General features: G+C 38.0%; 2 protein-coding genes and 1 long non-coding RNA gene across 4 annotated transcripts in view; 1 reads left to right on the top strand and 2 right to left on the bottom strand.

Annotated features, from left to right (window-relative positions):
* mrps33 (mitochondrial ribosomal protein S33) overlaps positions 1 to 23,442 on the bottom strand; it is a 216,316-nt gene that overhangs the window by 87,267 nt on the left and 105,607 nt on the right. The window lies entirely within an intron of this gene.
* tmem178bb (transmembrane protein 178Bb) overlaps positions 1 to 23,442 on the top strand; it is a 105,927-nt gene that overhangs the window by 78,163 nt on the left and 4,322 nt on the right. For both annotated transcript variants that reach the window (XM_072377572.1, XM_072377573.1), the window contains exon 4: positions 21,548 to 21,685. In XM_072377572.1, the coding sequence (XP_072233673.1) occupies positions 21,548 to 21,685 (138 nt within the window). The remainder of the gene's footprint in view (positions 1 to 21,547; positions 21,686 to 23,442) is intronic.
* LOC140282969 (uncharacterized) overlaps positions 1 to 23,442 on the bottom strand; it is a 65,180-nt gene that overhangs the window by 25,807 nt on the left and 15,931 nt on the right. The gene's annotated exons all lie outside the window — the stretch shown is intronic.

Consider the following 23,442-nt stretch of genomic DNA (forward strand, 5'->3'; position numbering starts at 1 on the left):
TGAGTTTAATTCAGTACATAGAGAAAAGAAAAATAATTTTTTCTATGTTTCATTCATCCTGGAAAAGTCAACATGCCTTTCCATATTCTTCTTTACATACATACTCATTATGTTGTCTTGACATAATCTAGCTTGTGACATTAGTTCTCACATTTACCCCTTAACCTCATCCATCCATTTTCTATACCGACAGTCCGTTAATTGGGTAGTGGGTGGGCTGGAGCCTATCCCAGCAGTCATTGGGCAAAAGGTGGGGTACACCCTGGACAGGTCGCCAGTCCATCACAGGGACACATAGAGACAAATGAGACAAACAACCATGCATGCTCACACTCACACTCACTCCTATGGACAATTTGGAGTCACCAATTAACCTGACATGCATGTTTTTGGATGGTGGGAGGAAGCTGGAGAACCTGGAGAGAACCCACGCATACACAGGGAGAATATGCAAACTCCACACAGAAGGGCCCCAGGTGGGGATTGAACCTGGAACCCTCTTGCTGTGAGGTGATGGTGCTAACAACCACACCACCGTGCAGCCCCCCTAAACCTCATGTCATGGCTAATGCCTATGTGACTCTCAAAAAGGACCCAAAAGCAGATGTTGTACACTGACACTGGGATAAAAAAGACAAGGTTTATTTAAAGGCAGGAGAGATGGTGAACCAGGGGGAGGATCCAGAGGGACGGGAAGATGGTTAATGATGATCAGAAAGAGAAGTTTATCCAGGAAAGATTGTGGATTTCTTTTTACTGAGTCTAGGTTGGGTTCCAGAGTATAGGGGGGAGGCTGCTGGCTGTGGTGGAGTGGTACTGAGTCAACAGTAGGGCAAGTAGATAGGTTGGTGAGCAGGTAGGCGTCTTGGAATCCACAGGAGAGTGCTGCACCCTCAGCTAGGGAATCCAGAGTTAGGTGAGCAATGAAGGAAGTGGCACTGGGAACATAAGAAGGCAGAGTAAATACACAAAGGAAGGTTTTAAACATGAAGAAACAAAGTCGACCGAAGTACCACTGTAGTAGTGAGAAAATCTAGCGAAGACTGGTTGCTCCTGCAGGTCCTTAAGAAGGTGTCTTGATGAGGGAAGATGAGGAACAGGTCTGACAGCAGGAGTGAACCAGACTCCTCCCCGGGCTTCCTGGAAAACCTGCTCAGCCCCACCTAAGACCGACAAAGCAAACAAACACCACAGCCATGCATGATCGTGATACCCCGTGGTTTCTTGTAGAATCACAGGGCCTGAGTGCATTAAATTGGACCTTCACATTCGCTACAAATCCAGTTGAATTGGCAGTCTATATGTGACAGCCTTATTAGAAACACAAACCAGAGTTCCTGAATTGGAGTAACTCACTGGATTGTTTCATCTGACTTGCTTTTAATCTGGAGGCAGCTCTTAATATATTTGTAAATAGTTGATTTTGTCCTGCATAGCATCAAACAGCAAACAGACCCCATCTGAGCTAAGTTGGTGGACATATCTTGACATTAACCTGCTCAAAAGGCATATGTGTATATTGTATCTAGTCGCTCTAAATACAAAAGGCCAAAAAATTTTCAAATACTGACACAGGACTGAGTTGAAATAGGTCTCCCTTTTCAAAGTTAAGAAACATTAAGTGTTGAGGGTATGTTAATGAGACCATGAAAGTTTTTGACAATTGTAGGTACTTGGTATGTGAACTTGGTATGTGGCATGTGTTTGCATTTCATGGTTTAATCAGTACTTTCACTGTTTGGTTAAAGTGCAAAAATGTGCAGTCTTTTTCCATTCTCTCTCATTTTTATTAGAGAGTTATTGTGTTATCTTTGAGATTCTGTCACTTTACCCACAGAGTCAGCACCATAGATGTTGCATTCCATCCAGACAAACAGCTGCAGAGCACCTCACCACCAAGGTTCTGAACACATTTCTCACTAATCAGCTTATTGCTGTTCCTGCTCCACCAAATGGACTGTACTTATATGTAGCACTTTTCTGGTCTAACTGACCACTCAAAGCACTCACCCATTCTAAGTCTTCTAACCATTTATACATCGGTAGGCAACGTGTGGTTCTGTGTTGACATGTAGCCTGCGGAAGCTGGTATGGAACCACCAACCTTCCGAGTGATGAGCAACTGCGCTGAGTAGCTAAAGTTATCAAAGACCCAAAGTATATAATTTTGTGACTGTATACTATATATATGTAAAACTATATATAAATGTCATCTCAGTCTCCCTCATGGACCTGTTGCCTGGATGGATGGATGGATGAGTGGATGGATGAATGGACGGATGGATGGATCCGAAAATTAGAAGAAGTTGGTATTTTGTATGATATAAAGTTGGAACAGTAAAGCTTTGTAATGTTGGCTTTCCTTCCTACAACACTTAAGTCTTAATTGCTTTAAGGATACAACGTTATGAAGTGTGCAGTCATTGTCGTTTTGCATTATTTTCTGTTGGGTACAGGTTTGGGGTTTTACATTGTCTTGTTGAAAGATGCGTGCTCATCTGTACAAAAGATGTACTCTTGCAGGTATGATATGTTGCAAACTGAAATCTCAGTTAAATCACAGAGGTGTAAATGAGCATTGCTAAGATCACTAATACAACTCCATTCAGTCAGAAACTTTTATCGTCCCTATGAGTCACACATACATAGTTTTCTCACAGCAAATGGCGCAATCTGTGAATGCTGCACATCCAAGTTGACCATTTGTTGAACGGCAACTAATTTACAAAAAGAGCCCGTCACTTGCTTTCAGTGTGCAATATTTATGTTTTCCGTCTTATACAACCCCTGACATGGAATCACCATCCTTAAAGAATGTTACTCTGCTTTTTGATTTTGAAAAAATAAATAAAAAAAACAATAAACATGAATGTAACACAAAACAATTATTAGCTGAACATTCTGGCTTTCCGAAACATACTTAAATAACCTAAATAAACTGTTATTGTTTATTGCAATTTATTTTCATATGAAGTACAGAAAAATATATGAAATCATTTTATAATTTGCATTTGTAAAAAAAATACCTACAAGTAAATTTGTGAATGACTGCACAGCTAAAAGTGCTTGCAGAGCTTAGTGAGCTGTTGCACCTTTCTGATTGGCAAGAATCATAGCCCCAAAAACAGAGCTGACAGTAGAGATGATTCTAAAACTCGGTAATTCAACTCCAATTGTGACAAAAGATGTTAGTTGTTCCAAGTCAGCAGTGTCTATAAGTTGGAGCAAAGAAAACATACAGGACATACAGGTGTCAGGCCAGAAAACTGAAAGCAATATGAAAGAGAATAGAAATGAAGAACAAAATCAGTGAAAGGAAATGGAGTTGACGTCTACAATAGCCAAACTAAAACCATCACCATCTAAAACAAAAAAGAAAAAAAAAAAAGGTTACAGCAGTTGATGAATATGCCAGTATCCGAGCAGGTGAAATCCCTGTTCGTAGTCTAATCGTGCTCTTGATGCTCAAGACAATCCAAATTCTTTTCATGTGTTGTTTCACGATGGTGGAATGACCTACTAAGTGCTACAACAGCCTATCTTCAAGAAACTCTTGAATACCCAGCTCTTGAGAGAGCATCTCCTACCCTAGCACATACTCTATACTTCCCTACCCCCTCTACTGCACTTCTATTTCTGTACTTCCCTCTATACCTGCACTCTATTTCTACACTGTCACCTCTGACAGAGCCTGACTAGTGGTTTTCCTTCTATGTAGCTTATTATTAGCTTTGATGTTAGCTGCAATGTTATATCCTCATTTGTAAGTCACTTTGGATAAAAGCATCTGCCAAATGCATAAACAATGTGACATATTAGTGAAATGTGACAATAAGGTAATACAATAGTTTAATTTGATTTCACTAGCTGTAAAAGAAAATATTACTCAATCAAAATGAAGAAAGAATTTGTGAGGTAACCAGAACCAATATGCCATTTCCCCTTCTGTTCGAGAGTGTGCTTTGCTTTTTCACACACATTCCTTTGAAATGAGCAACAGTTGTTTAAAGCTAAGAGTTTTGGTCATCTTTGTCTTCTTGAGCTCAATCTTTGAGTGTTTTAACCCATGTTTGAATGATTTTAGCAGCTTTCAAGTCCTGCTCTAGAACCTTGCAAATTGGCAATGGTCCCGAGAAGATTAAGAAAATCTTGTGTCAAAAATAGCTGAGTCAGTCAAGCCCTGTTTTATCAGCAGTGCCAGCAGAGTGGCCTCAAAGGGACACACGACAGCCATTTAGACAGTGCCTAGCAAAATCTGCACAGCTTTAATGACGCTGTGCAATGATTGACTGTCAGCACCTCTGCACCATCTACAGTGTGCTGCTCTCTCTGAGCTTCATAGGCTTTAAAAAGGAACATCATATTGGAAAAGAAATATGTTATATAGCTTTGCAGGAAATAGCAGTAGCTTCCTCAAACAAATATAGGATCCCCAAGGCAATGTATCTGTTATCAAAAGCAGGTATATTTGGGGTGCTCAGTGGTCATATTTGGCTCTTTCTCTTGAAATTTCATCCATAGACTCTTTTTTTTGCTCCTGGATAGGGCGCAGAGTTAACTGAAAAATAAAGGATAATATTTACTTTGAGTTTTTCTATAGATATATGTGCATTTTAGTTGGGAATTAATTTGTGAAGAAAAAGTTCTTCTTTTGTTAAGAAATTATTAAGAGTCTATTGGAACTTTTCTCAGGAAGCAGGAAGGCCCACTTTTCTGGTTAAAAGCTTTTCAACACGTAAACAAACAATTTAAATCTGTCTTTTTAATTTCCTTGTATGCACATCTGAATCTCTTATCAGAATTATTCCAATGTGATTGAAGAATAATTATCCATGTGGACGTGGCTCAGGGCTTAAACATTGGCTTTTATCTTATAATTACGACATCTTCTTATATATATTTGTGTTTTGATGCAATATAAAGGCCATATCGCTATGATGTCAAATCTTTTTTGTTGTCCTGAGGACAGTGATAAACTGAAGAGGATGCCAGTGTAGTAACACTGCTTACACCAGCTGTCCTGTCACCATTTTTGCTCAGTATATGTCTTTCAGAGAGAGGCCCCAGCAGGGGCCAGCAACCAACCTTGGAGCCTCGGGATGTCTTCTTGCACTCGCTTGTTCCAGCATCCAGCTCTGACTGGCAGCAATCATTTTCTATCCATCTTCATTCTGCCATTGCACTCCTTCAGCTCCCTCAGGACCGTGGCTCAACCTGCAAGGATGATCACCCTGCTGTTGACTGCCCCACTATGAAATCACCCATATGGCCCCTGACCCTGGAGCGAAAGCATGAGACTTCTTTGCTGTGTTAAAAAGCCATGGGGCATGATGTGAGGGCATCCTCAGTAAACAGCACATATGTTTAAAGACATCGCCTTCACTGCAACCCATCCTCATCACAACCCCCCTCTCTCTCTTTCCTTCTATCTTGCATAATTAGATTTTCCCACTCAATTGTTTTCTCCCCAGTGGCAGTTAACATGAGGTAATGAAATTAAGCTCTATGTCTCCTCCCTAATTTGCTCTGGCCGCAGGCAGCCTCTATGACAAGGCCACATGCTTATTGAAACAAAAGCAATAAAAGCCCAGTGTCATTGAAACCTATACCAACACTCGACCCTCTTATCCTGAAAAATCCATAGATCTGAACTTTGAAATGGTTAACTTTACATGGTCAATCAAACTGGTAGTTTTGAATTTGTGATTGAAAATCACAATTTTGATTTCATATCTGGGCTGTAATGTGGTGTGGTGGCGCACTGCTAGGAATCGAATCTCAGCTGGGTTGTTTCTGCGTAAAGTTTGCATGTTTTCTACACTGGATCAAGTGTTAGTGTGCCTGGTTGTTTGTTATGTATTGGCCCTGCAATGGACTGGTGACCTGTCCAGAGTATATCCTGCCTTTCATACAATGGCAGCTGGAATAGGCACCAGTCCCCCTTCAGACGCTGAATAAAAATTAAGCTGAAATGGAAAATGAATGAATGACTGATTCGACATCTATAGACATAACTGTCTGTCTTGAAATATAAATGCAGTAATAAATGGTCTGGACCCATATAAGATTTCCCATTCACAAAACAGTGCATCATATTGAAATAACAGATATGTGAAATAAGCTCTTTTTCTCTACAGTCACATACCTATGAGCATGTCATCAGCAGTGCTTTTCCCAAGGACACTTTGGCACATGCAGAGATTGGTGAACGATCAGTTGATGCTGTAATTGGAGGTTGACCACTCCGCATCTGAACACCAGCTAGCAGATAAAAGTGTGGGAAGTTATAGCTATGATTGCTATCTGCCGTAGAGAGTTGTGGCAAGCTGGAGCCTTTAACAGCTGAAATTGAGTTATTGAGTCAAGGAGTATCTGTGGGCAGTTCAGTGACTTTGAGTGTTGTGAAATGTATTAATATTATTAATATTATTATTAACATACATGTCTGACAGATTCAGGAGGGAGCCAGAGTCTTCAAATAAAACCCACATGCACAAGGAGACCATATATAGCCCCCATCTGATCAACAGGTTAGAAACGATAACCTTCTTACTTTTAAGACGCCACATTTACAGAGCATTCATCTAAAAAAATCTATTTATTCATTTGTTCATTTCATCCTTGATAATTAGAATAGTATGTTTGGAGAAGCCAGACCTGACTGATGATGACATTTGTATGGTCAGCACTGTGATATTTGGCACCAGTAGATTTATAGAAACCATTTTACATGTCAACATATAACATTCTTTAAAGAAACCATTCTTTAAAGAAACCATATGGTGAAAATATCCCCTAAAGACAGACATGTTGTTCTGCACGTACCTTGGGGTATAAATAGGACCTGACTTTCCTTTTTTTGGGGTCTTACTTCTTTACTATGCGAACTATGACCCTGTGTACACAATATTAAAGAATACTCTCCACTAAATACTCAAGCTTGCCAGTTTCATTGATTCCAGCACCATCTTTTTTGACTCTTGGTCCAAACAGCTGCCCATGGAAACCCTCCTAACAAATTTGTATATAAAAAATATGATACCCCATTGCAGATCAGTAAAGCATCATTCAGTTCAACTTCACTTCACTAGGACCATCTACAGTACGTCATACATTTTTTGATGAAAGGTAGTCTATAAGAATTCAACTTACAAATTAAAGTATGAGTAGATAAGGCAATGTGTATGTGTGTGACCTGTGTACACCAAGTCACAGGCTGAAGATCCACTACAATGATTAAAATTTAACTGAAAATATATGAGAGTTACAGCAGCAGACCGTGAGGACAAACAGAGTACGCAAACTGCTGATTACCAAACTTTCTTTGAGCTGTAGCAGACAGAGCGTTTTCCACGCCATCTTACTGACGCTGAAAATAACATTTCCATACAGGGACCAAAAGCCATTTTCCTTTTATGAAATTATGTTTTATTGGACCATTGGTCTTGGAGTAGAGAATATAATTAAAAAGGAATTGCTGCTCAGAGATGAACAATAGAAGCTATTAAACGGAGGAGAAAAGTAGACAGACACCAGCCTGTCAAATGCTGATACAGAAAAAAAAAGCAGCATTTATGATCCACAGTTATTCACAACGCAAAATCAGCAATCAGGAGGATTCAATGCACCAGGTTGCCAGTCCTTTTGGAGGGTGGGAGGTAGCTGAAGCCATTTATACACGGGGATAACATGCAAACTCCACACAGTAAAGCCCCAGCTGGGAGCTGAACCTGGAACTCCCTTGCTGTGAGGTGAAGGTGCTAACCACCACAACACCGTGCAGCCCCCTTTTTGACCTAAAAGTACAAAATACAAACACAAAAATATGGCAGGTTGTTTATGGCAGTTTCTATGGTTTTGAAAATTGTAGATATTTTCAGCGTATTTGGAAGCGTTTGCACTATTATAGACATAAGGCACATCTTGATCATTGTCATTAGTTAAAGCAATACATAGAATTACCTTTCTAATCTCCAAAAAAAACTTTGTATAATGAAATACAGAATAAGTGTCTGCTGTATTTTGAAAGTGTTATGACCCTTCTCTGCCAATGAAAACAAACATTATACCAGATGTCAGTGATATTGGGCAAAAAAAATCATTAAACAAATTAAACAACAGTATATTCACACAGATGATGGTAGTGGTTATATTGTTTTAAAAGAAGCATCGGTACATAAAATTCCTTAGAGCAGTTGTTGTTCAGTGATTAAGATGGTTTGATGGGTACATTTTTCCTCTATGGCCTTCGACAATATGTTGTCCTAATTGGAACTCAGTCCTCAAAACTTTAAAAAATCCTGGGGTAAGATGCACAAAAATAACTTTGCAAGCACAACAAAGTTCATATGCATTCTTTTTGTCAGTTTTATGAAGCCATGCATATCTATGGAAAAGTGTATGTATGAAATTATAAGAATGTGCACAAACTTGAATTCCACTCCATGGTTGTAGGCACTCTCCTACAACCTTCCCTCCTATTGTTTGGTTTAATGTGAAGTCATTCCTTACACCACAACTAAATAGATATGACAATGAAAGCAACAAGAACGTGATAGTGAGACATTCATCGGTGAAAGATGAAAGAAAAACGGGTTTTATTTGGTGATCTCAGTTTGAGATTCACAAATAGAACAGGAACCGCTACATGAACAAAGGGAACATAATCAATCAACTATGTATGTTCAGAACAAAGGACCATGCAGAGGTAAAAGAGAAATGATGGATGACAAACCAGTGAAAAAGGGAACCAGTTCATTCTACGACAACATCTCACAGCTCAAAAATTATAGTCCCATGAAACCTAAAGTGGTGCACACACCACTAATGATCTTCTGCCAGAAAATTAGAGTGATTTCTAAATACTTGTTCTCTTCTTAAAGTCGCATTAGTATGCTAATGTATATCATACTATAAGTATATTATATGTATACTAACATTAAAAAACAAAATCTTGAAATGAAAAGATTGCTGTCATGCTGCAATTGTCTGTTTTATTTATTTATTTAAAATTATGTTCCCTTATTTTCCATCTCACCACATGAGGCTTAAATTGTTCTAAAAGCATGGGGAAACATGATTTGAAGAGTGCATGAAGTGCACACATATTTGCCTTTAGGAAAAGCAGTTTGTTTGAAGAAAGAATCCATGGTTGCGGTGGAAAGAGGGACTGATAAAGTCCCTCTGTGAGATAATGTATTACAGTTTAACCACCAGCTGCTTTCCATTTGTCGTCTTTTTTATTTGCTAAAATCTATCTTTTGCCCTTGGCTGCTGCTGGGAAAAGAAGGCGCATATGGTTCATCACATGTATCAGTGCAGGAGAGGGGTAGTAATAAAATGTATTGCTGTGGAGTCAAAGATCATTGAATTTCAAGGAGCCCTAGAATATGCTAGAATGGATTTGACCCCATATTTATCCTCTTGAATCTTTAAACTTGTGGAGTTGTTTGAGAAGGTTTTACTATCAACACAGAGCACGCACAGGGTATCTCTGATGTGGTGTTGAAAAATGTTGCAGAAAGTAGGGCAATAACCTAAGAACTCACCCCTAAAGCTTTGCTTTAGTATTTTACAAAGATCTGTGTGTATTTAGCCCACACATTTTATATATACATTTTATAAAGTACAAATATATATATACATTATACATATTTATACATTTTAAGTTGATTGGTGACTCTAAATTGTCTGAATTATATATATATATATATATATATATATATATATGTATGTATTCAGTTGATGAAAAAGTAGGAGCTGGCTTAGTTATTAGCAATTATTAATAAGTATCTAAATACAGTTATTAATATTCAATAAAGCTATCAACTAAAAATATTTTTAATGGGGCACCATTGGCAAATCCAGACACAAATAATTATACACCAGTAGCAGTCTTTAAGATCTGTTAGTTTTTGCATGTCAGTCTGGGAATATTAGACATGTGTACAAAGCAGTTGTGAAGAGCTTTAGCACTGACTTTTGCAACCAGCATTTATCCCAGTATCATACACTGTGGTCACACATAACTTCTCCTTTAAAGTAGCACAACATAATATATTAAAGTTAGCACAGTGATGTAATCAATGGTACTTATTAATAAACATTATTTCCTGCTATGCTACCACACTACGTACAAAACAATTACGATTACAACTACAATAAAAGAGAGACGAATCAGCGTGTGTGCATGGATGGTGGATGTTGCCATATCAGTGGTGAGGTTGCAAGATTGCGGCTGTGACCATGTCATTGGTGTGGTCACGAGATGGCGATCAGGACCATATTATATTTAGCCATGTGGAGCTAATGCTGATGCAAATGTGTTTTTTCTACAGTCCTTGGAAAAGATTCAGTACTTAAAGAAATGGACCGGAGACTGGTTGTGTTCAGTGAAATGTGTTCAGTCTTTGCTGCAAGTCCTTGTGTGCTCTCGAAAAGACGAATACTGGTTGCTTCTTCTGCTGGTGGAGTTAGTACTCACACTAACTCCAGGTCATCGCTCCTTGAAGAATCTCAGCCCTACGCTTGCCACTGTTTCATCTGCTGATAAGGCATCCGTGCAAGCATTGTGTTGCTGCAAGAGAGAGAGAGTCACAGAGAGAATGATTAGTGGCTAATGGCAGACCATGCAGATCCTGAGGGTTTTGGAGAGCAAATTAAGCATAGCAGCCCTCGTCCTTCCTGCTAGTGGGGAGAAGCGTGGAGGAGGGGCCTTGCTGACCCCTGTAGAGGCTGTAGAGAGAGGTTTTATGACGTTCCCTCTTGGGAGGTCTGGCAGGAAAAACAATGTAACAATGTAAGCAGACCTTGGGAGATTTACATGTGGAGTTGGGGATATTGCTATATTGCTATATATCTTGAGCATAAACTGAATTTCACTGTAAAAGTACAGTAAAAGTACAGTTACTTTTTTATAGCGAGTGTTATTCATCTTGTAGCAAAGCAGCTCTAGAATTAGGTCAGCTGTAGTGTACATCAGCTGATTGGTCTCTGTCGTGGTACCACTTGGTAAAGTATGTAGGGCTGCATTCACATATTAAAGCAGATTTTCTGAAGGCACTTTGTCTCTGAACCTTCGCAAAGGATCATGCAGGGTCCAAGTATTCAGCTTAGTTAGGATGTTCCATCTTAGGCCAGCTTCCTTTGTCTTAAGGATTTTAGGGCTTTGTACTGGGCTTGGTACAAACTCTCAGATGGGTGGATGATGATGGCTGACATTTCGTCTGGTCTTCCTCTCGCTGTAACATCTTTGTTGTACCTCATCAATCTGGGTTAGAAGTTGTTTCTTTGTTATTTTATGTGTTGGGTTTATAAGCATCACATAGGCCCACATCCTCTGCATACTGTATATCCTCTCTCACTAAGGTTGGATTTATAGTAGCTTTCCAAAAGTGTGACATCAGTATGTGTCTCTCTCATGTTGAGAGAGTAGAGCGTATGTGGACAAGACACTTTTGCATAAAATCCCGCTTTGAGGAGTGTACAATTTAAGGTGATTCTATGGACAACACACAAGTTTAACTTTGGCCTCTTTGTTACCTCTGCTAAATCCAATCCTTGCTTGCTCCATGGCTTTTGGTAGTCTGCCTTTTCTTTTCAGGTTTGTTGTGGAATATATGGAATATGTGGAATGTATTCTTTCTATTTTCTAACATTGGATTTCATGGTGTCTTAAGGAATATTCACAGTTCTCTGCATTTTTGAATAACTCATCTATAATCTTTACTTCTTCAGAACTTTTTACATGACCTCATTGCAGCGGTTCGTAGTGTCCATTGTGCTGCACACCCTGCCTCATGTCACTTGAAAAATGATAAAAGTCCAACATTCAACAAGTTAATTCGATTTGGGATTGGATTCATGCATAAAATAAAGATTAGGGCAGAATATTCACTAACCTTTTCATGCACATTTTTGACATAATCACAAAATTGTTGTCATTTCTTATATACTGGTGAAGCTACTTGTAAGTTTTTGAATATCTTGATATCAGTCATTTCAAATATTTTTTAAGACATCATGAAGCAATCTCAGGCTGGCAAACTGTTAAATAATAACATGTCTCCATGATACAGGCAGGATTTTGGACATTAAACTGAATATGAGTTTGACGCTCTGAAAATACAACTAAACAGAAGACAGTTTGGGGGGAAGTTGAATATAAGGTAATGTAAAAAAGGAGCCTTCATTAATGCAACCACTTAGGTCATAAAAATTATGAACAAACTATGGAGCCAGTAACTTTTTTTTGGCTATATGAAATCAAATGTTATGTATGTTTAACTCAACAAAAATCCAACAGTGATTTTGAAATTACTGCACAAACAGAATATATTCAGATATTTAACAAATACCTAAATCTACAGTGTATTACATATCTGCCCTCTAAATTATTTTCAGAGACCAAAGTTATGGCTTTGCCTAAACAAACATCAAAAATGCATTTAAATTCAGAGCAAACTCTCTTTCCACAAACAATTCTGCATTCCAGCTTCTTTATCTCACTTCATTACTAAATGGGATGCATTTAATTCATCCATGTTTCTATTGTTCATCTCAGATTTTGAAGTTGGTTCCTGTTACAGTATATTATACAGTTGGTATTTCAGAAAAGTACATTTGACTCTGACATGCAAAGAACAAGTATAAAATAACAAGTCATGAATGACACCATAACATGGTAAAGAATATCAGCATAGTTTTTCTTTATTTATCAGGCATACATGCTGAAAAAAACAATTCAACACTACAAATTATGATAATCATGGAGATAATGGTCATGGTAATGATAACAAATAGGTAGGAGGGGAAGTAGAGGAAGATGTAGCAGAAGGAGAGAAAAATTAGTGCTGTGTTGTTAATCAAGTTGTAAGCATGGTCAGAAACACCTGAGACCAGCATGAGGTACATGGAGAAAGAGGACCTGGAGGGAAAAGTACAAACTAAATGAGAAAGTGCCCTCAGAGCATGTGCTGTGCAATCGTGGGGTGTTGATACAAACAGAATTATGTAGATAAGAGAAAGGGAGCCTCTTAGTGCATCCCACAATGCACAATGTCTCAAGCTCAAAACAATTATGTATCTGAAAGACCTGTACAGTAAAAAGTAAGACTTAGCCTTAAGACAAACATATGATTACAGTAAAGGGAAATCTCTAACGATAACAGTCTGCTCAAAATCCATACTTTCACTCAAATCTGTATCATCTAAATGTGAGTGTTACCTGCATCATATGCAGCTACAGTTCTTGTTTAGTTAGTCATTGTTAAATCATGACAGACCTCCTTTAGATTTGCTTTATTTTATTTTATTTTATTTACAAATAAATGCTTTTAGCATATTCCTCTTCAGAAAATGGTTGCAAAGATGCAAATACCTATCCTCATTTAACAGTGAGTTTTACTTTGCACAGAAGTTGTCTTACTCACACCAAAAAGAGTATTTGGACTTCGAGAGCAGTTTTTTTTAACAGGGACAGTGTTGAGTAATTTATTTCTACCAGTGCTCAGAGACTGGCATGCAGTGTGTTGCGTATTCTCAAATTGTCATGGTGTTAGGTCTGTTTCATTGTAATCTTTTATTGAGTTTGGTTTTATTGTGAAGTTGCAAATTCCTTCTCTATGTTTGCTTGATTTCCAATCTTTATTTGTTTCCCTGACCTGATGCTACTTATTCCCTACATGTCCCAACTTGTGTATTTAGACAGTCAAATAGTCTTTTTTGCTTTCAGCATCCCTAACAGGCGGAAATAGTGGTATTCAAATTCTCTAAATTCCAAGAAAATATGCTTAAATGCTTATATTCTTTTTATCTCTCTTGGGATAGTATGCACTGACCTATGCTTCAATCAAAGTAAAGATACTAAAGATAGTAAAGGCAATGCTGTCCCACAATTCCTTACAGCAACAATATTCAATGACACACTATGACTATAATGTAATAGGAAGAGAGCAGACAAATAATTGTGTTGTTTCTTTTCTTGTCAGTGTTTTTTAGAGGGAATTTACTAACTTAAACTACCTTTATATATCCTGCATGTCTAAAGTATAAACACATGGAATAAAGAGATTGTTATCCCCAAAATGTCTCAATGTGGCATTTGTTTATTCAGGCAGATACAGTCAGTAATTATCTTCAAAGAATATGCAACCTCAAGTGATCAAGTGAGAGAAACCACATGTGAGGAATAAAAAAGTCCATGACATTATAGTATTGTTAGTTAATGTTGTTAGTCCTGTTTTCTAACCCTAGCCAAGTAGGTTTGGTTTTGACGTGTTTCCTTCAGAAATAACCAGAAAGTTATAATATTTTGCTGTAATGTAACCAAGGCAACCAGAAAAATTATGTTCATGATGGTGACGGTTGAGCTCTCAAAGTATGATCTATGATTGTTTTCTAACCCTAACCAAGTAATGTTTTTGCCCACATCCAACCAGGAAGTAAAGTGTTGTCTTGTTATCAATAGAATGCGTGTTGGTCTCACATCACACAAAGAACCCACAGAAGTGTTTGCTCCATCCATCCTACCTCCTTTCTCCTTCTGAGGACATTTTAGTTTGTTAAATTAATTACTTGAGAATGGCATCTGGTCACCCTGCCTCTTGCCCAATGACAGCTGGAATACGCTCCTGCCCCCCACCCTGAGTTGGATTAAGCAGGTATAGAAAATGGATGAATGGATGACATGTGGTCTGATGTGGAAACGTTCATATGAGTCATATTTCCGCTCTGCCGCTTGTAGAGGTGGTATTCTTCTCACCCATATAAAGGGTACGAAGACAAATAATCATATATTTATTTTGGAGGACTTAGGACTTACTTTGGAGGTATGTGCTTTTGGTAGACCATCACTGAAAAGTAATTTTAGCCAATAACACAACAAGGTTGCACACCGTAGTGAAAATGAGTTGGATTCCTTCAGCACAGAAGTTATCTTACCATAAGCCCCATGAAATAGCCTTGTTGTCTTACCTTTGACTTCATAATATTTTCTATCAAGGTCAGGGCAAAGATGTATGACATAATTCTGAATGTTCGGTTTCACTAAATGTTTTTTCCCCATTTGAGTTGTTAGATTACTTCTGTAACTGTAATTTGTGTGGTTGTTTGTTACCTCACCAGAACCTTTTTTTTGGTATCAACACTCAATTCATTGGTTTTATAGGAACCATAGCACTACTGTATTGAGAAAGATTTAATTTCTGTCATCCTGATTAGGTAGCGGGCTCCACAGTGGTGTGGTGGTTAGCATTGTCGCTCCACAGCCTCAAATTCCTGCTTGGGCCTTTCTGTGTAGAGTTTGTATGTTCTCCCTTTGCATGCATGGGTTCCCACCAATTACTCCAGCTTCCTCCCACAGTCCAAAAACACAAATGTTAGGTTAATTGATAGGTTAGAATAATGAAAGGGTTATGCATTAACTGTTTAGGGTTAAGGTTTAGGTTAGGCTGTCCACAAGGAATGGAGGTCAATGCAGTGTCTTGGCAAGAATGTGCAAGCTTCTGTTTTTCTCACCGCTGATTTTGTCAGCATGTGTCCTATGTGGAAAATGCATTCCTGATGCCAGAACTAGTACAGTCCAAAGGCTATGTTGAGTACTTTGCTGGCAATTTCTCTCTGTTTCTGTATCTGTGAGCAGATAATGCAGCCATAAATAAAACTTTGCAGGTGTTAAAATGAAGAAAGATTGTTGACTGGTGTGGTTCAACCCATGAGTAGTTATTACTTGTTAAATAAAATGTAGTCAAAATCTCTAAATTAGCTTAAATAGGCATAGGCATTAAGTGGCCTGCACAAGATGGTGTGGTTCCCACAAGCCAAGCTACCTTGTCTCTAATCTCCCTGGCACCACTTTAGAATCAAGCAGCCCTAACATCCTGCCCAAGCCAGGTTTCAAGCCCACCAGCCTCCTACTTTTCCATGAAGTGTGTTCAAAATTTGATTAGAAAGACGAACCACATCGACATAGCTCTGCATGGCTTTGTCAGTAGCTGTGACGTAGCTATTGAACTTTATTTTTATTGGTTCCTTACAGTTATAGAACTCTTTTGGTGAGTTTGTTACATACATCATCAAACAGGAGCAGAATCCAAAGAAGTCTCTCCAAAGCAAGTGAGTTGTGCACTTTTACAACTTCATTAATTATTCATTTATATCAATTATTCAAGAGACAGACCGTATCATGGGGATAGGTTTTGTCAAGGACTTGTTAAATCTTTTATTCAGAGTGGATATTGCTTTTGTTGTATTTTTGAACATATCACTTTCCTTTCCTTTGTGTTTGCTCTGCTCCCAGTCTGTTCCCCCACGCCCCTTCCACCCCCTTTGGGATTCCCTGCTCTGTCCTTTGGGGTCTAACCTGTTTCTCCCTTGTTTATTAAGTCCATGTTCTCCCTCCATGTGTTGACAGGTTGTCAGTGTACCTTATCAGTGATTCTCACTTGTGTTCCTGCTCTATGGTATTTGCACCATGCCTTCTAGCATTCTTCACATAGGTGTAGGGACCAGGGGGGACAGGGCCACATGTTCCCCCTAGTATTGGAGACCGGCACATTTGTCCCACCCAAAAGTTATTTTATATCTGTCAGGTTTCCGATATGTGTCCCCCCTGTCATGGAAATTTTAGTAAGGCACAGAGTCAGTTATTTTCTGAGGAGATAAGATCCTTTTAATAATAATATCTTGCAAGAGAGAACAACACAGTAAAACATACAAAGTTACTCTGACCACTGAGGCAAAGACACTCAGTTATATTGCCCACTTGTCACATCACCTCTCCGTGTGAGTATAGTTGATTCTTCTTCCACCTTTCCTCCCCAGACACATTTGTAAATATCACTTTCACCCCTGCCCCCCTTAAAGCTATATCATTAAAACAAGCCCATCATTGTGAAGATGAACTTAAGAAAACAGGACAGGATAGTATCTTGCAGCGAGGTCATTTGCAGGTTATACACAGTAGCACTCAGTACAATGCATATAAGAATTAATTTCCCGTTACACCCTCAATAATAATTGTAATATTTTTGTTTAATTGTTACTTAGTGTTTTGGAACTAGCTTACTTTAACTCTTAAACCTAACTTTACGTTTTTGTCAAACATGTTATCAGTGTTCTACGTATTTAGACTTTATCGTCATGTAGATACACGAAATACACAAAATTACTCCTCTGCATTTAACCAATCCAGGTTGACACCTGACACTCATGCATGCACATGTCACACACTGATGCAGATGCCATACACTGGAGCGCTGGGCAGCCATTCACAGCGCCCAGGGAGAATGGGGGTACGGTGCCTTGCTCAAGGGCACCTCGGCCGTGGCAAGTAGGTGGATTGCCACCCCTCCAGCTATCAGTTCACCAATTTTTGAGTAGTGGAATTTAAATATAATGATTGTTTCAGATCTTTGTTTAATTAATTCCGTAAAAGCTGATGGCAGGCTGAGCGCAACATAGCTTCACACATGCGTTTAGCCGCTGATATCAAAACTACTGTAACCATGGCAACGTCAAGCTCATCTGGAACTGTGCCATATGTTATCACAGTTGGTTATAAAGCATTCACGCAGACAGCAAACAAGCAAACAGCCACTTGCAAAGTGTGTGGTATCAGGATAAATGATGCAAACTCAACTACGTGAAAACGCACTTTGTAATGTGAAAGGGAAACTTAGTGCGTATCGACAGGTCCCGCTAGCAAACTAATCAAAGTAAACAGTGTTGTAAACTATATGCAGAATACAGCTTCATTGTTCACTGCACAGCACTGCTGATTTATCTGCGGCAGCCTGTGAAATTTGGGAAGGACTTTGGTTAAGTAGTCTAGGTTAACAGTTACCAAATTAATTGCTGAACCAAGTCTACGTGGATGTAGTTTAACGTTAATCTAATTGCTTTTTTAAAGGGACACCTGATAAAATTCCAGATTGAAAAATGCACTGAAAAATGTTAGCAATGAGAAGTTCAGGCTACACAGCCAGTTATTAATATGTCTGTTAATGTATCCTGTGGTGCAGAGCAAGCACACACATTAACAAACACATTTATATACTTCAAACAAGCTTTGATGGCGTTTCTTCACATTGGATTGAAATAGCACTCTCAAGTGACCATGCTCTGATCAATTTTGATCCGGCAGTGTATAATGATATTACATACATTGATAATACAGTACATGCTTTCAGTCCATAACATACAGCAGTGCAGCCCTATCTAGACCAATTGGCATGTGTCTATTGATAGAACGTTCATTTCAGTCATTTGAGACTTGAGACTTGACTTATTATTGGTCCTCAAAGACTTGAGACTTTATTTGGACTCAAACATAAACACTTGAGACTTGACTTGGACTTGGCACTTGTGAACATGTCCACCTATTGAAAATGGTGCTCAGACTGATATACATACTTAAATTCAATTAGGCCAATAAATCAGCTCATATGTTCATGCAAAAGTTGCAATAGTTCTTCCATCACACCAGTTTTGCTGTTGTGTACTAAACCTTTAGTATTACTGATTTTATCCATGAGTTATGAGTTTATTAGTTCTCCCAGTTGGGTCTTTTCTTTAGCTGTAAAGAGAATCTCACAGCTTTCCTCAAAATGGTCAAATCTTTGCTGTTATACTCACATGTTTGTCATGTCTTTTATCAGGTCAGACATTGTGACATATTTCATAGTAACCGAAAAATACAGAAAGCACTCAGAAAGTACATTCTCCGGTATGGCCAATGTTTATGGTCTATTATACCTTTTTAGAGTGATCAGATCAGAATTAAGTTCTTTCTCTCCACCACACTGCAAAATTTGTCTCTTAAAATTTTTGTTTACAAAATCACTGACAAAAAGAGTAACAGACTTAAAAAAAAAACCTACTCTCCATTTGGAAGAGGAATAAACAATGAAACAAGCTCAAAAGCAAAGTTGTCACGTGTAGTATCTCAGCCCAAAATGTTCCAAGACAGCTTCAGTCCTGGGACTGTGCATAACAAAGGTTGATATCATTTACAACAGCTCAGCTTTAAAACCGTGTATTGTCACTGACTGACTCCAAATGAATATTAAAAGTTCATTGCTATGCGTGTTTGATAGAAATGGGTTAAGAACTCAGCAGTTACATGGATGAAGGAATATGCATTGCATGACTGAAACTCTATATTCTGTTGCTCTACACTGATGCTCTCAGGCTAAATGTTTTGACCTTTCTCGCCTCCCAACATGATGTCCTCTACCAAAGCCTTGTGTCAGCCTCCATCCTGCCTCTGGCATGGCAGCTTACCCATGACATTATAATCTACTTGAGAAAAGGGAGTCAGTGTTTTGCTTTGAGCTCTTCCTCCTCTCTCCTCCTTCACTTATTTCTTCCTCTCTCTGCACCCAGTTACTGTCTATGTCATTATCTTCCTGCAGGGTGCCTTGCTGTCCTTGTTGCACAGCCTGGCATCCTCTATGCTTTTAATTTACTCTTTCTGTTTGTCCTCATAATACTTGCTCTTAAGAATTAACTATATATTTATAGAACAGAGCTGAGGTTTAATATCTAACACGATAGTGAGGACTGTAGTGACTAGTCTCAGACCCCTGTTGCCCTCAATCAGCAAACAGATCTTACAAAAGTAAAGTGTATGCCAGATAATACAGTCTGGCAGCTAGTTCTTTCGAGGCACAGTAAGACTTCCATGCACTCAAGACCATCTCAGAGGAAACTGCCCACATAAAACCTGCTCAAGTGCCTTTTGGAACAATGCATTTGATTACATTTTAAGGATTATAATGCAGGTCTTCAGGAGCTTGAGTTCAAAGTTGATCAACTGTACTCTTATTCCTGGGAAGTCAAATACTGCCACAGTATATACAAAGTACTGTTTGTACAGCGTGTCGGTTTCTTGATACACCATGTCGGTTCCTTGATACACCCACTAAAGCAAGATTTACACTCTGAAAGCAAACACAGCAAATGTCATTCAGGAGTATTTAAACAATTGATTAGGACAGTGTTGGGGAAGGTCAACCAAACAGATCACACCCAAGTTTGAAACGACTTTGGGACATCACTTCCTTGTTTTCTATCTTTATAATATAATATAAATTCCATTATAATTAAAGTTATATTCTAATTCAAATATAATGTGAATATTAAATAAAATGAACAAAGTATTTTTTTTTAATTCATTCGTCTAATTCTATTTTCAGTTGGTGCTTTGTGAGTTTTAGGGCATTATATTTCCTAGTTAGGGGAAATGACTTAAACTACTTTGCAAAGTTTATGTTTAGGAAAAGATTTTAGTCAAATTTTGAACATATATTTATAACACATTTATAACCTTAACATTGGATTGATGATGAGAATTTGAGAATGACACTGGATGATGAGAAATTGCAACCTGCATTTACTTGCCTCACATTTGCTTCACAAAAAATAGTGATGCTAATGGCTTCTTTCTGCCTTGATTTCTGATGCTGTTACTGTTTTGTTTAATATTGACATTTCTGTCATGATATGACAAAGAAAATAATTTAAAAAAAGAAAAGAAAAGCAAGGGAATTTACCGGAAGCTTTTGGTCCAACCTTGTAGACACCATCAGTGTATCTAGAGGTTCACATTTAATTTCAAATTTATGAAAAAATGATTAAATAAACTAGTAAGTCTTCAAATGTAGTGTTTTTAAATCTGTCTCCAAAGAAACTTGTAGTGCAGTCAAACTGAAATCATTGACCTTGGTAAAAACTGAATGCAATGATTCTGAAATAATTCTGAAAGTTTTCAAATGTTAAATCTGAGAAATTGTATTGTTGTTTTGTGTGATATATCCAATTGAATTAGAAAGTTTGAGCAGGTGGAATAAAAGACTGAAGTCAGATGTGCAGGTTACCCATGCAATGTGTAATGATGTACCCCCATAATGTCTCTGATAATGAGCTGGATACAGCTATCTAAAGCAGTATGCATGCTCCTCTGTACCTTTACTTTTTTACCCTTATTAATGCAGGTACATGTTTCCTAAAGGTGATCATTTCTCAATTTTTGGTAATGCAAATATTCTTACAAATACTGTAAAAACTCCATATGTCATTATTATTCCAGAAAAGCGGTCATTACTGTAAGAACATAATAGGATCATGTCTTCTTATTTACTTTGTTGGCTTGACATATTTTGAGATTTAGATTGTCACTGACTGAGACATAATTACAGATCAGTGTAGCTGTTCTTGTGTTATGTGGACTTTTTAAAACAGTACACAGCTATGTCAAAATCCACAACATAAACCTTAAACACATAATGCCTGCAATCAACTACTTGCCATTATTTACTGAAGTTACTTTTAATTCCTAAACATGTATGGCTGATCATCAGCCTGGAAACCTAAAACTCAATAAAGCACCATACTTTATCTCTACCATCTCATTCTCTGACAATTGAGTTCTTATCTGTCATCGTTCATCGAGGAAATGCTGCATGTGTGTCAGGTTATCTCTCCTCACAGCTGTAGTATCCTGTTCAGGTAACTTGATGTTTAACCCTCTTCTTTTGTCTTTCTTCAGACTTGCGGCGAATGACAGCTGGTTTCATGGGCATGGCTGTGGCAATTATCCTGTTTGGCTGGATCATTGGCGTGCTTGGCTGTTGTTGGGACCGAGGCCTCATGCAATATGTGGCTGGCCTCCTCTTTCTCATGGGAGGTGAGTCTAACGCTCATACCCACAGAAAGATGATGTCTTGAGTAAAACTTTTGCACAAACCTGACAGGTATGCTTAGTGGACATTTGAATATCAGTGGTTTTGTGTCAAAGACTGAGCAACTTTAAAAAAGTTATTTGATTTGAATGTGTCTAGAAAACTGTGCAAAAGAAGTACTCAGGTATAATTCTAGATTATCTTAATCATGTGGTGGACCACTTTTATTCTTTACAATTATTGGACAGCATTCTTGTCTCCATAATATTGTTCTTGATGTACAATTTCTACTATTCAAATTATTTTATTTGCATCGTGCCAACTAACAACAAAAGTCAACTCAAAAGGTTTATAACAAAACCAGTTAGATACTGTTCAGTTCAATCCAGTTATAATCCAATGCAGTCCAAACCATTATAACTGTATCCACATAATGTCAATTAGAAGAAAGTTGCCTTGATAAGCAAACCAACGAATCGTATTGATCCCATATCCCTAATGAATGTCATGTCATGACGTGACTTTCATCAGAACAGCAAGCTAAATTGATGTCATCAAGGTTCTCCAATTTTCTCAACGTTAAACCTAAAGACTTGATGTCTTGATGACTAAAATATGAATTTAAGGATAAATCAAAGCAGCTGATTGAATCTTATATAATGATGGTCACCGTTTGTGAGATGAAAAGTTGAATTTATATAGATATGCCAAACTCATTCTTTCAATCCTTGATTCTGTTTTTGTAGATTCAATACAATGCCTGGTCAAGAAGTTATAAAGTGAATGTTTTTTTTTTGAATGCCCAAGTTTTTAAAAGTATTAATTAGCATTATGTAAGCCTTTAACTCATCTGATGAAACCATCAATGTCTAATCTTAAATTACCCCTCTTCCATGATACGAAATGAAAAAGAAAAAATAACATTATTATCTATCAAATAGCTTTTAAGCTATTTTATTTTTACATTAGACTTTTTTTCAGTCAGTGCTTGCATAGAATCATATTTGAATAAGATGAGACAGTGTACAAAAGTGAACGGACAACACACTGTGGAAACATTCAGTATTTCTTTCCTCATCAGTGTAAATAATGTTTTTTATTACTTTGGAAGTAACAGTGAATGCACTGCGAATCAAAGTGAAGTATATAAATGTGCTTCCCCTCTAACACCAAGTCATACGTGTCCCAGTTTCTGGCATGGACAGTCAGTGAAAACTTCACACACGCCCATAGCCTGCGTGAACGGCTCCAGCTAGACAAGAGGCAGCTGCACCCTCAATTATGCCTTGGATTAAGACTGTGCCCTACAGTTGTATAATGAACAGGCAATTAAAAAGCCAATTATGTTTCTTGGTAATAAAGGCACAAGAAATAGGCTGAGTCAGTCTACAGGAGCCAAATTACAGCAAAGCAGTCCATAGAGTCACAGAGCTCTCACAGTCAGTCTGTTTCTCAAACAGCTTCTGTTAAAAAGAGTTCAAAGAAAAGATTAATTTGGATGATGAAGACAGTGCCATTTTCTGTGTCATATTTTCATAATATTCTATGTTTTTGCCCATATTTGCCAACACGCCATTTTATACAAAGATCATTTGGCATTAGGGACAGATGCATCAGAGAAAACAAAGAGAGGCACAGTTCTTACCCAACAAAAGGCAACGTGGCAAAACTGTTTGATGCTGAAACAGTGTAATTTGTTGGCATACTAGACTATTTCTATGCACCGAGAAACTGAGCTACCAACAGTATTTGACTGAACATA

The sequence above is a fragment of the Leuresthes tenuis genome, unplaced genomic scaffold (genome assembly GCF_036924035.1).
Source record: "Leuresthes tenuis unplaced genomic scaffold, fLeuTen1.0.hap1 SCAF_23, whole genome shotgun sequence".
Taxonomy (NCBI): domain Eukaryota; kingdom Metazoa; phylum Chordata; class Actinopteri; order Atheriniformes; family Atherinopsidae; genus Leuresthes; species Leuresthes tenuis.